This window comes from Poromitra crassiceps (assembly GCF_964638095.1).
Source record: "Poromitra crassiceps genome assembly, chromosome: 6".
NCBI classification, from domain to species: domain Eukaryota; kingdom Metazoa; phylum Chordata; class Actinopteri; order Beryciformes; family Melamphaidae; genus Poromitra; species Poromitra crassiceps.
Genome location: NC_139627.1, coordinates 41,492,505 through 41,505,309, shown reverse-complemented (window position 1 = coordinate 41,505,309; position 12,805 = coordinate 41,492,505). Strand labels below are relative to the sequence as shown.

The window sequence follows — 12,805 nt, the reverse complement described above, 5'->3', positions numbered from 1 at the left end:
CAAATGTCCTTTCTTCCTGCAAGAATTAAACCAAGGGGCAACCTCTGCTTCTGAAAAATGAAGCCAATATGGAAGTGCCTTAAACCAGCATTCTTTCAAATGGCCTGCAGGAGGCGACATCACTGGCTGCAAAAAGAAGTCAGATTGTATGGACGTCAATGGAAAATGGCCCTACTTCTCACTTGGTTTATGGCTTCATCACTTTCCTCAAAGAGCTGCAAGGTCAAGTCACATCTTACGTAAACTAAAGATACCACCACTAGACCCTGGGGCATCTGGGTAGTGCAGTGTTTCCCAACCGATCGACGGTCACACTGTGATGTCCACTCCACAAAGACTTTACTTGACGCCCACTTTTTAAATATAAAAACATGCTTATGCCATAATGTTACTTGTACATACAGGCTACTGCAATATTTGTGTGTTGTTATTTAGCCTGTGCTGTCTGTGGTGTACAGGAGCGATGGTAAAACGTTCTTCTCCTGGCTCTGCACTTGTAAATCATCATTGCCCAAAGTTAATTATTCAGTATCTCTCAAATATAGAGAATCTGGTATATACTTTACATTTTGTAGTGGATGGGTGTCATTTTTTTCCAATGATAACATCTCACTTTGGAATGACACTCAATGTATCCACCTTATTTTTGAATGCCCCACTGACAGTACAAATAATTGTGGGTACAAGTTCCGGTTTAACGTGACTTATTGTTGCAGCTTGCCATTTCCTTTGTTATACTCTGCTGCAGACCCGAATTATAAACCGGAAACTGGAGTACGTTATAAAAGTTATAAATAGAGTCACGTTATAAACAACTAACCAATGCTGGGGGTCCGTATGGAAACAGAGTTACTCGAAATGGTTAAAAGTTAAATCAATTTGGTCATTTAGTGGCGTTTTACTGCCATGTAACATACTGTAGCTAGCTAGCTAGCTAACATTAGCCACAGTAGGCTGCGCACTGCGCTCTTAAAGGGATATTTATCGACGAGATTTCTGCCAAGCTGGACCTGATTAGTGATTTGCGCCGTTCACCCAGACGGGTGTCAAGCTGTCAGCAACAAGGCTGGGAGCAGGATCACACCGGAAGAAAAACGCATAGGCATCATGGCCGCTAGAAATAAGGTGGATAGACAAAAAGTATAGAGAGCCAAAGTCAATGTTACTTCCTGCTTCAGCATGCACACCAAGACATCATTTCATTTAATTCATTTTCACATTTTGTAAAATGCTTATAAAAATAGATTTACTTGGTCAAACGCTCAAACCTAACGATTCAGCTATAGAAACAGGAGAGACCATAGATTTAGGACATTTCACTCTGACCAAAATATAAAAAAGCATTGTGGATTTAAAACATTTTATTTTTAAGTTTTGGTCAGAGTGGGATGTCTATGCCTCTATGGTCTCTCCTGATTCTAAATATAGCTGAATCCCTTGGTTTGACCAAGTAAAACAATTTTTATACACATTTTACCAAATATCTATGGGAAAATAAATGGCGGATGAAATCTCTTGATGCGCATGCTGAAGCAGGAAGTGACGTCGACTTTGGCTCTCTATAGTGAACAGGCATGGGTCATCTGGCAAAATTCTTTGGTTACGTCTCTCAGGGATTGGCACTCAGTGTGGTAGGACTGTAATATATTTGTACGCTATATGAGAATCATGCTTATTTCCTAAGAAATATTGTTTGTGTAACAACAATGATCAAAATTCACCCTTACTCCATCTTGGGAAAAAAGACCATGACTGCGCTTGAAGGTAAATCATATAACTTTATTAAAGAATAAAACAGATATAACCGTCAGCCACAGGGTTGGCTACAGAACAAATCAAATGGGAGGGCACGTCAACAACCAACGCACAAACACCAACGCAACTGCAATTTCAAAATACTGCACTTACTTACTTACTTACTTACTAACGCACCTTTAGAAACTTACTTACTCCAACTGCACAAAATATAGCCTACATGCAAGCCAAGTATGACGTATCTCTCTCTCATACACACACCCACCCCGCACTGTGCGCACCGCGCGTCATTATGCATTGGTGGAAGTGAAAACAGGCTATTTGAAATAGACTACATACAGTACCCAAGATCATCCCTTCACTATTACCGTAATATGACAAATAAATACAATAAAATGCAAAGTGACAGGGCTTGCCTGGCCTGCTTGGGGGACGGCACAATAACTCATTTGGGGGGCAAGGCCCGTGAATGACCCCCCCCATGACGCCGACCCTGGTCAGCCATAGTGTGTTTTACTCAGCTGCATCTTTTCCCTGTAAAAAAAGGAATAATTTTGTTTATTTTAGACCATTTACACAGTTAATCATTTTATTTGTCTGATGGAAAATTAAATTAGGTATGTCCAGACTAACAGTGTTCATGACATACAGTATCAATTCAGTGTTTTATTTTCATAAATTATTTATTTGTTGAATGGCCTCAGTTACCTTGCCAGAGTCACGTGTCTTAGCTCTCAGTTTGTTGACCTGGGTCTCAGCAATGTCAGCACGCTCCTCAGACTCCTCCAGCTCATGCTGAACCTTCCTGCACTTGGACAGATGGACGTTGGCTTGTTCCTCCTGGAAGGTCATAGAGATACTTACGTGTTAGAAACTCTGAAATTGTATTATACATCTAGTAATTGTACACCCATTTATTTGGCCTTACCGCTTCCTCAGCCTGCCTCTTGTAGGCCTTCACCTTGAGCTGCAGCTTATCTACCAGATCCTGCAGCCTGGTAACATTTTTCTTGTCCTCTTCAGTCTATGACAGAAAGTAAATATGCAAGTGTAAATGTCTAGAAATAATTGTATATTTGACTGATATGAATACATCAGCTGTAAGTCAGACTATACCTGGTAGGTGAGTTCCTTCACTCTCCTCTCATATTTGCGGACACCCTTCACAGCATCTACTCCTCGCCGCTGCTCTCCCTCAACCTCTGCCTCCAGCTCTCGCACCTTTAGAAGAGAATCAGACATTAAGAATTCATTTCTTTTGTGAAACAGTCTTGCATGTACTATGCCAATTTTAACAGATTTCTCTTACTCTACACTCCAGTTTTTGGAGCTGTTTCTTGCCACCCTTCATTGCCAAGTTCTCAGCCTCATCCAGGCGGTGCTGCAGGTCCTTGACAGTAACCTCCAAGTTCTTCTTCATCCTCTCCAGGTGAGCGCTAGTGTCCTGCTCCTTCTTCAGCTCCTCAGCCATCATGGCAGCCTAGAAAAGAAAGAAAAAAACGTGTATTAGAAATGTTAAAAAAAAAAAAAAAAAAAAAAAAAATGTGGGGAATAGTAATACAAAGAAAGTAGCAACTGCAAGTTAAACATACATCGGTGATGGCCTTCTTGGCCTTCTCCTCTGCATTCCTTGATTCCTGAATAGTGTCATCTACTTCACCCTGGACCTGGACCAGGTCAGCCTCCAGCTTCTTCTTTGTGTTCAGAAGGCTTGTATTCTAGAAGAAAAACATTCACTCATGACTACACATATTATTTAAAAAATGCATTTGAGAATTAGTGAATACATTATTTTGTTTATTTACCTGAGAGTGCAGAAGGCCAACACGCTCACTAGCATCCAGCAGTTCTTGCTCAGCCACCTTGCGGCCTCTCTCTGTCTGTTCTAGAGCAGCCCTGAGCTCCTCAATTTCAGCCATCATGAGACCGTTCCTACGATCCACCATGGCAGCCTGCTCCATGAAGTCTTCTTGTGCTCTGACAGCATCATCAAGGTGCAATTGTGCGTCCTAATGCAGACAATGTCATGAAAATGTTGACAGAAATATCAGAATGTGGCTCCACTAACAATGTCTATTTATGTCTGCACAAGTGCTGTGTGCCCTACCTTCAGTTGTCCCTGGACAGTCCTCAGCTGCTTCTGGGCCTCAGCAGCCTGGCGGTTAGCATGACTCAGCTGAATCTCCATCTCATTCAGGTCTCCCTCCATCTTCTTCTTGATTCTCAAAGCATCATTCCTGCTCCTGACCTCCGAGTCAAGAGTGCTCTGCATGGAGTCAGTCACCCTCTGGCTGTTCCTCTTGATCTGCTCCATCTCCTCATCTTTCTCTTTGAGCTTTCTGTCAACCTCACCCTTAACCTGGTTGAGCTCCAGCTGGACACGCAGAATCTTGGATTCTTCATGTTCCAGTGTTCCCTAATGATTTAAAAAGTATTAAAACAGAGCCCGTCCTAGTCCTACTGTACCTTTTGAAAGTGGACAATCTTCCATTGTTTGTCAAACTATTACAATTTCTTGTAGAAAACAAATACCCAAATTAACAATTAAAATGTTAAACTCCAGTCTAGAAGACGTTTTACCTCAGCTTCCTCAAGTGCTGTCTGGATTTCAGCCCTCTCTGTCTCCACCTGCTTCTTGCACTTCTCCAGCTCATGGATGTTCTTTCCTGTCTCACCAATCTGTTCAGTCAGGTCTGAGATCTCCTCTGCAGAAAAATGTATGTGTTTAATATTGTTAAATCTTGAAATGTAGATTATATCGGTAATTGAAATGAATGTAGATTAGATATCCACCCTGTCCTCATTTCAAGCCAACCTAACAGCAAATTCGAACATTATCTGGGAGGAACTCACGTTGCAGGTTCTTGTTCTCGCGCTTCAGGGTCTCCAGCTGATCCAGGGCTTCCTCATAGGAGTTCTTTATCTTGAACAGCTCAGTGCTGAGAGAACGAGCCTCTTTCTGAGCTCCTTCAAGCTCTGCCTGACCCTCCTCATATTTTTGTTTCCACTCTGCCAAGACCTGAATAAGATGCAACCCATACAGTTGACTTAGTTTCATATTCATCAATACAAAAACAACTGATTAAACTTCAAGCGTAATAAACAATCCTACCTTGTCAAAGTTCCTCTGCTTCTTGTCAAGGTTTGCAGCCAGCCCATTGGACCTCTCCACATCAATCATGAGGTCCTCCACCTCACTCTGGAGCCTATGTTTGGTCTTCTCCAGAGAGGCACACTTGGAATTCCCAGCCTCAATCTGCTCCTCAGCCTCTTGAAGGCGCTGGGCAAGCTTTTTCCTGTTGAATATTTGTATTTTGTCCATCAGTGAAAATAAGTATTTGAAGCCTAGGTTGGAGGTTAATACATGTTGGAGGGGCAGGATTCATGGATGTAGTCACTTCACAATTTTCAAATTCCCATTGCAAATCAAAACATTGCCCCATATCTCCCGAATATTTAAGAACTAAACAAACATAAATAACAATTGAAATGTTTGGACACATTTTAAATATATCAGCATAGCACTATGCTCCAATTCTGAACTAAGCTTTGATGTATGGTTTTGGATTTTACTCACTTGGCCTCCTCAAGCTCCTCAGTGCGCTGGATGGCATCGGTTTCATACTTGGTCCTCCACTGGGCTACTTCACTGTTGGCCTTCGACATTCCACGTTGCAGCTCAGCCTTCGCCTCCTGCTCTTCCTCAAACTGCTCCCTCAGAAGATCACAGTCATGGCGGGCTGATTGCAGACCATGGGCAAGGGCATTCTTGGCCTGTTAAATTAAAGATTATTGAGTGTGCAAAATGTCCAATTTCCAAACAAGTGTTTATCAATGGACACTCAATAGTTTCTTACCTTAACCTCCTCCTCAATCTGTCTTTTCAGCTCCTCAATCTGCTGTGTGAAGGCCTGCTTGCCTCGGGTCAGTTGGGATACAAGAGATTCTTTCTCTTCAATCTGACGTCCAAACTCGCCTTGAATGAATAATGGAATTATCAGTTTTGTATAGTCAGTTTCTCTGGAAATTCAAACAGCAGAATACCCTTTTTGAGTGGTGAACTATACATACCATTTTCTGTCAGGAGACGTGCTTTCTGTGTGCTTAAGTCATTATTCTGACGGAGATTTTCATCATTCTTGGTCTTGATTTCACTGAGTTGATCCTCAAGAGTTCGGCACATCTTCTCCAGGTTACCCTAAAAAACAATAAAAAATATATTGTTAATGTATTCAGCATCTGCATTATTTTCTGGACCTGAGATTAGATTTTTGAGGTTAAAATATTTTAATAAAAATATATCAATGAAGCTGTTGCTATTAATATGATATCATGTACCTTTGATTTAGCAACAGCTTCCATGTTGCTGGAAAGATCATCAATCTCCATCTTGAATTCACTCTTCTCCTTCTCAAGCTTCTGCTTGACACGCTGGAGGTTGTCGATCTGTTCTCCCAGCTCTGCAACACTGTCAGCCTGTTTCTTGCGGAGAGCAGCAGCAGTGGCTTCATGCTGTAGGGTGGACTCCTCAAGGTCACGACGCAGCTTCTGGAACTCTGCCTCGCGCTTCTTGTTCATCTCAATCTGAGCAGCAGTGGCTCCACCAGCCTCTTCAAGTCTCTCACTGATCTCTTCAAGTTCTCTGGAGAGGTCAGATCTCTGCTTCTCAACCTTGGCACGAGCAGCACGCTCAGCTTCAATTTCTTCCTCCAGTTCTTCAATTCGGGCCTATTGAATTGAATGATAATTTGCACTTTAATTAAAAGTAACAAAATAAAATAAAAAATACATAAATATTACGTAGTAAATGTGTCACCTGAAACTCCTTGATTTTCTTCTGAAGCTGAGCACCCATGGATTGTTCATCCTCTATCTTACTGAGGAGCTGGCTGGTTTCAAAGTCTTTCCTGTGTGAATTGTAGATATAGAGAATAGTTACAGTACAAACATTCAATGAATCCAATCTACCAGATCATCAAACATGTGATTGGATCTGTCAGGAACAAATTAAAAGAAAAAAAATAAATTAATTGTACTTCTTAAGCTTCTCCTCAGACTGCTGCTTATCATTATCAAGATCCATGATGCATTCCTGGGCCAGTTTCAAATCACCCTCAAGCTTCCTCTTGGTTCTCTCAAGGTCCATGCGAAGCTTCTTCTCTTGCTCCAGGGAACCTTCAAGCTGCACATTAAGACAGGGTTGTAATTATCAAGTTCAAGAGCCAACATACTTTTTTGTTAATCATGCTGTCTTGATAAACTCACATCATCCACTTGTTGCTCAAGCTTGGTCTTGGCCTTCGTCAGAGTGTTGACTTTGTCTTCCTCTGACTGCAGGTCATCAAGAGTCTGCTGATGTGACTCTTGGAGGGCTTTCTTCTCCTTGGTCAGCTTAGCAATGCTCTCATCCTGAGAGGCCATCTCCTCTGTCAGGTTCTTCACCTAAATTTGTAAGAAATTTAAAAAAAGTTTAAAATGAGTGATTACTATAACATTATTTGTTTTATTAGCTGGTATGGTTACTCATGAACCTTGTTCTCAGTGGCATGCTTCTCCTTCTCCACTTTGGCCAAGGTAAGTTCCAGGTCATCAATGTCCTTCTTGAGTTCAGAGCATTCATCCTCCAGTTTCCTCTTTTTAGCAGTCAGCTCAGCATTCATTTCCTCCTCATCCTCCAGTCTCTCAGTTGTCTCTTTGAGTCTGGCCTCCAGCTGGATCTTACTCTTGATAAGTCCCTCACATCTCTCCTCAGCATCGTTCAGGTTCTCTGATTCCTAGTTCACAATGAAACAAAAAGGAAGTTACATGTTAATATATTCTGGACAAAACGTGAAAAAAACCACTAACCCCCTAACCCCTTTAAGTTAGTAATACTTAAAATAAAATTAAGATTTTCCTCCTACGAAATTATTAAGGTTCGGTGAATACTAATAATGTTATTTGAAGATTACGTAATGCAATAACAATTAAGTTAATCATTTCTATACCGTGGTCTGCATGAACACTCAATTCTGATGCAGGGTGTGCATTAATTTCTGATAATGGACACCTCGTTGGGCATTATCCCGTACATATATTGCATAACTGAGAAGCAATTATAACAGTGGCTACTGATTACATTAGTTAACCATTTATTAACATTGTGGTATTTTGTTTTGTATTTTGAAATTTAAATTCAGCATGAACTATAGGACGAATCAGCGTGACGTCACCAAAAATGCGTAACCCCGCGGCAGTTAACTAGTATGAGTTGTGCCAAACAAACAAGAAGTATACATCACATCACTTATATTTTGACATTCTGAGTGAGAGCAGAATTAGCTCAAGAGTTTGATGTATAATATATGCATGTCGTGTTAAAGTTGTGTCAACTGTCGCAGTTTTTAAATTGTAAACACGATCAGCCGGCTAGAGTCAGACGCTCAAACTCAGGCTCCATAGGGTTCCATTGCCGTTGCCACCCAGTGACGCGGTTTGTTTACCAAAATGCTGATCAGCTGATCCCTCGTATTGGTTAATGATTATTGCAAGCATTATTGCATTTTTCTTTTTAAAGCAGTAGGTACTATACATTATTTGGGTTGCTATTACACAGTTGCAAGTAATGTTTATATTTATTAAAAGTATAATAAATAATAATTAAATAACATTAAATAAAAATGATAAGAAATCATAAAAGATTATCAAAAATTATAAAAAGAACGTTTTTTCTTTTCTTCCTTTATTGGATCGATTTTATAAACTTCCAATGCTTTTTAGTTATTTAAGTGTATAACCCTGCTCCCTCAAATGAAAAATAATTGGCATTTACTAATCATTAATACACCATTAAAAGAAAATAATATGTATGTTATATGATAGTTCACAAGTAAATAATACTTAGCTCAAATTAAATAGTGATCAAATACCAGATTATTGTGGATGGTTATTGTTACCAAGCTGGCTAGTTAAGTCTACTCACAGATGTCACTTGCGTCTGCAAATCATTCTTCTCCTGCAGAATCGACACCATCTTCTCCTCTAGGTCCTTCTTCCTAGCCAGGGCCGTGGCCAGGTCTGTTTTCATCTTGTCAAAGTTCTCCTTCATCTCAGCCAGCTCCTTCTCAGTTTCAGCACTCTTCAGAAGAGGTTTGATCTTGTAGTAGACCTTCATCCATGGCCAGTGTTTGACATTCATGAATGAGCGGATGTTGTACTGGATGGTGAAAACGGCATCCCTATGGGCGAAAAACGGTTGCTGTCATGGATAAAGTCACTTTTGGATTGGCTGGTATATGACAGAAATATTTATTTGGAATGGCTGTTTTCAACATGCCTGATTGCCATCATCTTCACAAACTCCTTCCTCATGAGGTAAGCACGGCAGAGAGCCTGAGTCATGGTGACCAGAGAAGCAAGCTTCTCATCTCTCATCTCCTCAAGGACACCCAGCAGACCAGCTTTGAAGAATACCTGAATACAGTAGATACACATGCCATTATCATTGGGTGTTCACTAGGGATGGGCATCGAATTTCGAATTTTCGAATAATCGTTGTTATTATCAAGGTCGACTTTTATTATTGAAATTCGAAATTTGAAAAAAAAAAAAAAATTTTTTTTTTTTTTTTTTTGAGTGAAATGTTGCATTGTCTCCCCTGATTCTAAGTACCGGTATAGTCAAATCGCTATAAGCATTTTAAGCAAGGTTTATGGAAAAATGAATGGCGGATGAAATCCCATGAAGAGGGAGAGGGGGTGACTTTGGCACCCCTTTGGCACTCAGACCTGAGCCTACTAAATATTTAATGAACCACAACCACTCATGATTGTCAAAACTGTTTTTTATTTTCGAAAATGTCAATGTAAAAAATTTTAAAAATGTAAAAAAAAAATTTTTTTTTTTTTTTTTTTACATTTTTTTATTTATTTTCGAAATTCGAATTAAATTCGAATTTGGCCAGCGAATTTCGAATAGTGTTTTTGCTAGAAATGCCCATCCCTAGTGTTCACCACAGCAAAGTTAAATAACGTAAGCAATGTGTTTATAGAGAGGCAAAGTGGAACGTCACTTCCTGCTTCAGCACTGTACCAAAGATTTTCATCTGCCATTTATTTTCCCATAGACATTTCGTAAAATGCTTATAAAATAGTTTTACTTCGTCGAACCAAACGGTTCAGCTAAAGCTACAGTATAATCGGGAGAGACCATAGAACATTTCACTCGGACCAAAACTTAAAAAAAACATCTAAAAAATATTTTCTTTAAACCGTACCCTATTTTTTTACGCATTTTACAAAATGTGTATGGGAAAATAAATGGCGGATGAAAACCTCTGGTACAGTGCTGAAGCAGGAAGTAGGCGGTCACTTTGCCTCTATTACCTCAGTGTGTCAAAATATGTATTGTCATTGGTGGAACGGTGTTTATTTTGTATTTCTCCTTGCTGAATGCTCACCTTGGTGTGTCCAAATTTATACTCGTCATGAGGCACATCAATCGATCCAAGCAGCTTTTCTGAGGCTTTCTTGTTGTCAATGAACTGGCCATCAGGGATGACACTGGCATTCAGCACCTTGTACCTTTTGGAAAGAGAGAATGTGTTAATTCATGGTGAGCACTTTCTCCTCTTATCTTGCATCGAAAATCCCTTATCAAACATTCAACAAACCTCTGCTTGAAATCAGCATAGGGGATTCTGCTGGGGAAGCCCTTTCTGCAGATTCTGATACCCTCCAGGACACCGTTACACCTCAGCTGGTGGATGACCAGGAAATTCTCCATAAGACCTGTAAGAAAAAGTGTTCATGTTGACAAATAATCCCACTCCGAGTGATTCACTAAATGACTATCAAGATCAGACACTAGAAAGATCACGTCAGCTAACAATGTACCTGGAGTCTTGGACTCATTGGGAATGAGACAACGCACAAAGTGGGGATGGGTGCGGTGCAAGTTTGTCATCAGCTTGCCCAGGTTCTCCTAGAGATACAAGATGAAACCAAATGTTCTCTGTGAAAATCAATACAATTGAGTATCAGTCCAAACTGAGATCTGATGTTCTTCAATCTTACCCTGAACTGTGCAGACACAGTCAGCATGGAACCACCCTTCTTCTTGCCTCCCTTCTTGCCACCACCAGATTCTGTTTTTCAATTGGTCATTTTAAGGTAGAGAGGAAATGTAAACTTTAGATCAACACACGGTGAAGAAAAAAATCTATATTGCAGAAAAATGCTTTCAGTTTTTTCAAATGTATATCACACCAACAACAGAGGGTACAGAGAAGACAGCAGTTAATAGGATGTATGCATGGTCATCTTCTCTTTTGTGTCATGATGGACTGAAACATACTGTAAGCTATCAGAGACTGGCTTTTATAACTCTAATCAGAGTGGTAATTAATAATTGCAAAGCCAGTGTGTGAGTCATATCTATTAAACATTTCCTTGTTTCCAATCATAATTAATGACCTGGAACTGTATCTATTGACTTTTTTAAAGATTACAATTCTAAATTAATTTCTACAAGATACTGTCTGACTAGATGCTGGTAATTTTTGCGGTGCCGTGTGACTTTCACTATATGTAAATGATCAAAAGGGGGTGAGGTATGGGGAATATGACAAAGCTAGGTTATTGGTTAAAGGTTAATGCCCCAGTATTTCACATTTATGAAAGAGAAAACACCATACCGTGAACATATCCCTGCTGGTAAGGTTAATGAATGAGCCCCACTAAGTTAAAAATTTCAAATTCCCATGACCTTAATCAGAGTTATAAAGTAATATTGTACCTTCAACAACAGGGGGATACAGGAGAGGCAGCAGCTTGACGGATGACTTCTGGTAAAGCCCTACAACACCCTCATTCAGGGGATCCTTGTTCTTGTCCAGCCAGCCAGAAATATTGTAATCCACAGTTCCAGCATAGTGCACCAGGGAGAAGTGGGCCTCAGCTTTGCCTTTGGCGGGCTTTGGCTTTTCAAATGCTTTGTTTTTACCAAGATGCTGGTCATACAGTTTGTTCTTGAAGGTCGTATCTGAAGCCTTGGGGAACATGCACTCCTCTTCAAGGATGGAGAAGATGCCCAAGGGCTGTATAAAAGGTGCAAAGATACATCATGAAGAGTGATTGTTGTAATGTAGCATTTAAACACGAATTACATAGTCACAACAGAATTGTGTACCCTTTCAATAAGCTCAATGCAGGCAGCCAAGTCCATGCCGAAGTCAATGAACTCCCAGATGATGCCCTCCTTCTTGTACTCCTCTTGCTCCAGGACAAACATGGTGTGGTTGAAGAACTGCTGCAGTTTCTCATTGGTGAAGTTGATGCACAGCTGCTCCATGCTGTTGTACTGTTAGTGGACAAAGGATTATATTAACCTCTCGCAGCAATGCATGATAAAACGATGAAAGATTATGAAATTAAACAGTCTATCCATTACCATGAATGGATACTTACATCAAAGATTTCAAAACCAGCAATGTCCAGCACACCAATGTAGTACTGCCTTGCTTGCTTGGTGTCCAGCTGCTGGTTGATACGGATGACCATCCACAAGAACATCCTCTCATAGATGGACTTAGCCAGAGCGCTCACTGAGTTATTGGCCTGAAGACATTACAGTTACATTACATTATTTTTAGTCTAACCTGAACACTGTTCAGAATTTGTAATTCAAGCCTTTTCAAGTGTGTGTATGGCAGAATATGTTTGATTTTCCAATGCTAAAAGGGTAGATAGGTACTAGATATATGATATCATTTTGCTGTGTAATCCTAAGTTTTTTTCTCTTTCTTTCTTAAGTGTAGACAGTGTTTAACAGCTAACAAAACAATTAATTGTTATTCCACATGGATTAATTGAAACATGTTGTAATGACCTGCCAGGAATCCTAAACTCTGTCAGTATGATTTCTATCATTAATAATAATAGTAATAATAATAATAACAACTACAACAGCAATGATAATAATAATCATCATCATCATCATAATTGATTGGATTTATATAAGTGACTTTCTAGATACTCAAAGTGCTTCACATATCAGGGGAGGGGCAGGGCGG

The 12,805-nt window shown here is 40.0% G+C and overlaps 1 protein-coding gene and 1 pseudogene across 2 annotated transcripts in view; both read right to left on the bottom strand.

Annotated features, from left to right (window-relative positions):
• Positions 1–2,268: 2,268 nt before the first annotated feature.
• LOC310777894 (myosin heavy chain, fast skeletal muscle-like) overlaps positions 2,269–12,805 on the bottom strand; it is a gene marked incomplete at both ends in the record, with an annotated part of 55,087 nt that continues 44,550 nt past the window's right edge. Inside the window, 4 exons of the mRNA XM_083638240.1 lie at positions 2,269–2,289; positions 2,464–2,595; positions 2,684–2,779; positions 2,872–2,976. Coding sequence (XP_083494366.1) covers positions 2,269–2,289; positions 2,464–2,595; positions 2,684–2,779; positions 2,872–2,976 — 354 coding nt within the window. The remainder of the gene's footprint in view (positions 2,290–2,463; positions 2,596–2,683; positions 2,780–2,871; positions 2,977–12,805) is intronic.
• Positions 3,979–12,805, bottom strand: part of LOC310778737 (myosin-13-like) — a 13,749-nt pseudogene continuing 4,922 nt past the window's right edge. Inside the window, exons 2-22 of the transcript in view lie at positions 12,201–12,350; positions 11,923–12,093; positions 11,530–11,830; positions 10,809–10,879; positions 10,629–10,716; positions 10,406–10,523; positions 10,193–10,316; positions 9,091–9,207; positions 8,717–8,992; positions 7,287–7,529; positions 7,021–7,197; positions 6,792–6,937; positions 6,572–6,662; positions 6,094–6,483; positions 5,827–5,953; positions 5,613–5,731; positions 5,333–5,529; positions 4,868–5,051; positions 4,609–4,774; positions 4,336–4,460; positions 3,979–4,171 (exon numbers count right to left, since the gene is read on the bottom strand). The product of the transcript in view is annotated as a myosin-13-like (transcript). The remainder of the gene's footprint in view (positions 4,172–4,335; positions 4,461–4,608; positions 4,775–4,867; positions 5,052–5,332; positions 5,530–5,612; positions 5,732–5,826; positions 5,954–6,093; positions 6,484–6,571; positions 6,663–6,791; positions 6,938–7,020; positions 7,198–7,286; positions 7,530–8,716; positions 8,993–9,090; positions 9,208–10,192; positions 10,317–10,405; positions 10,524–10,628; positions 10,717–10,808; positions 10,880–11,529; positions 11,831–11,922; positions 12,094–12,200; positions 12,351–12,805) is intronic.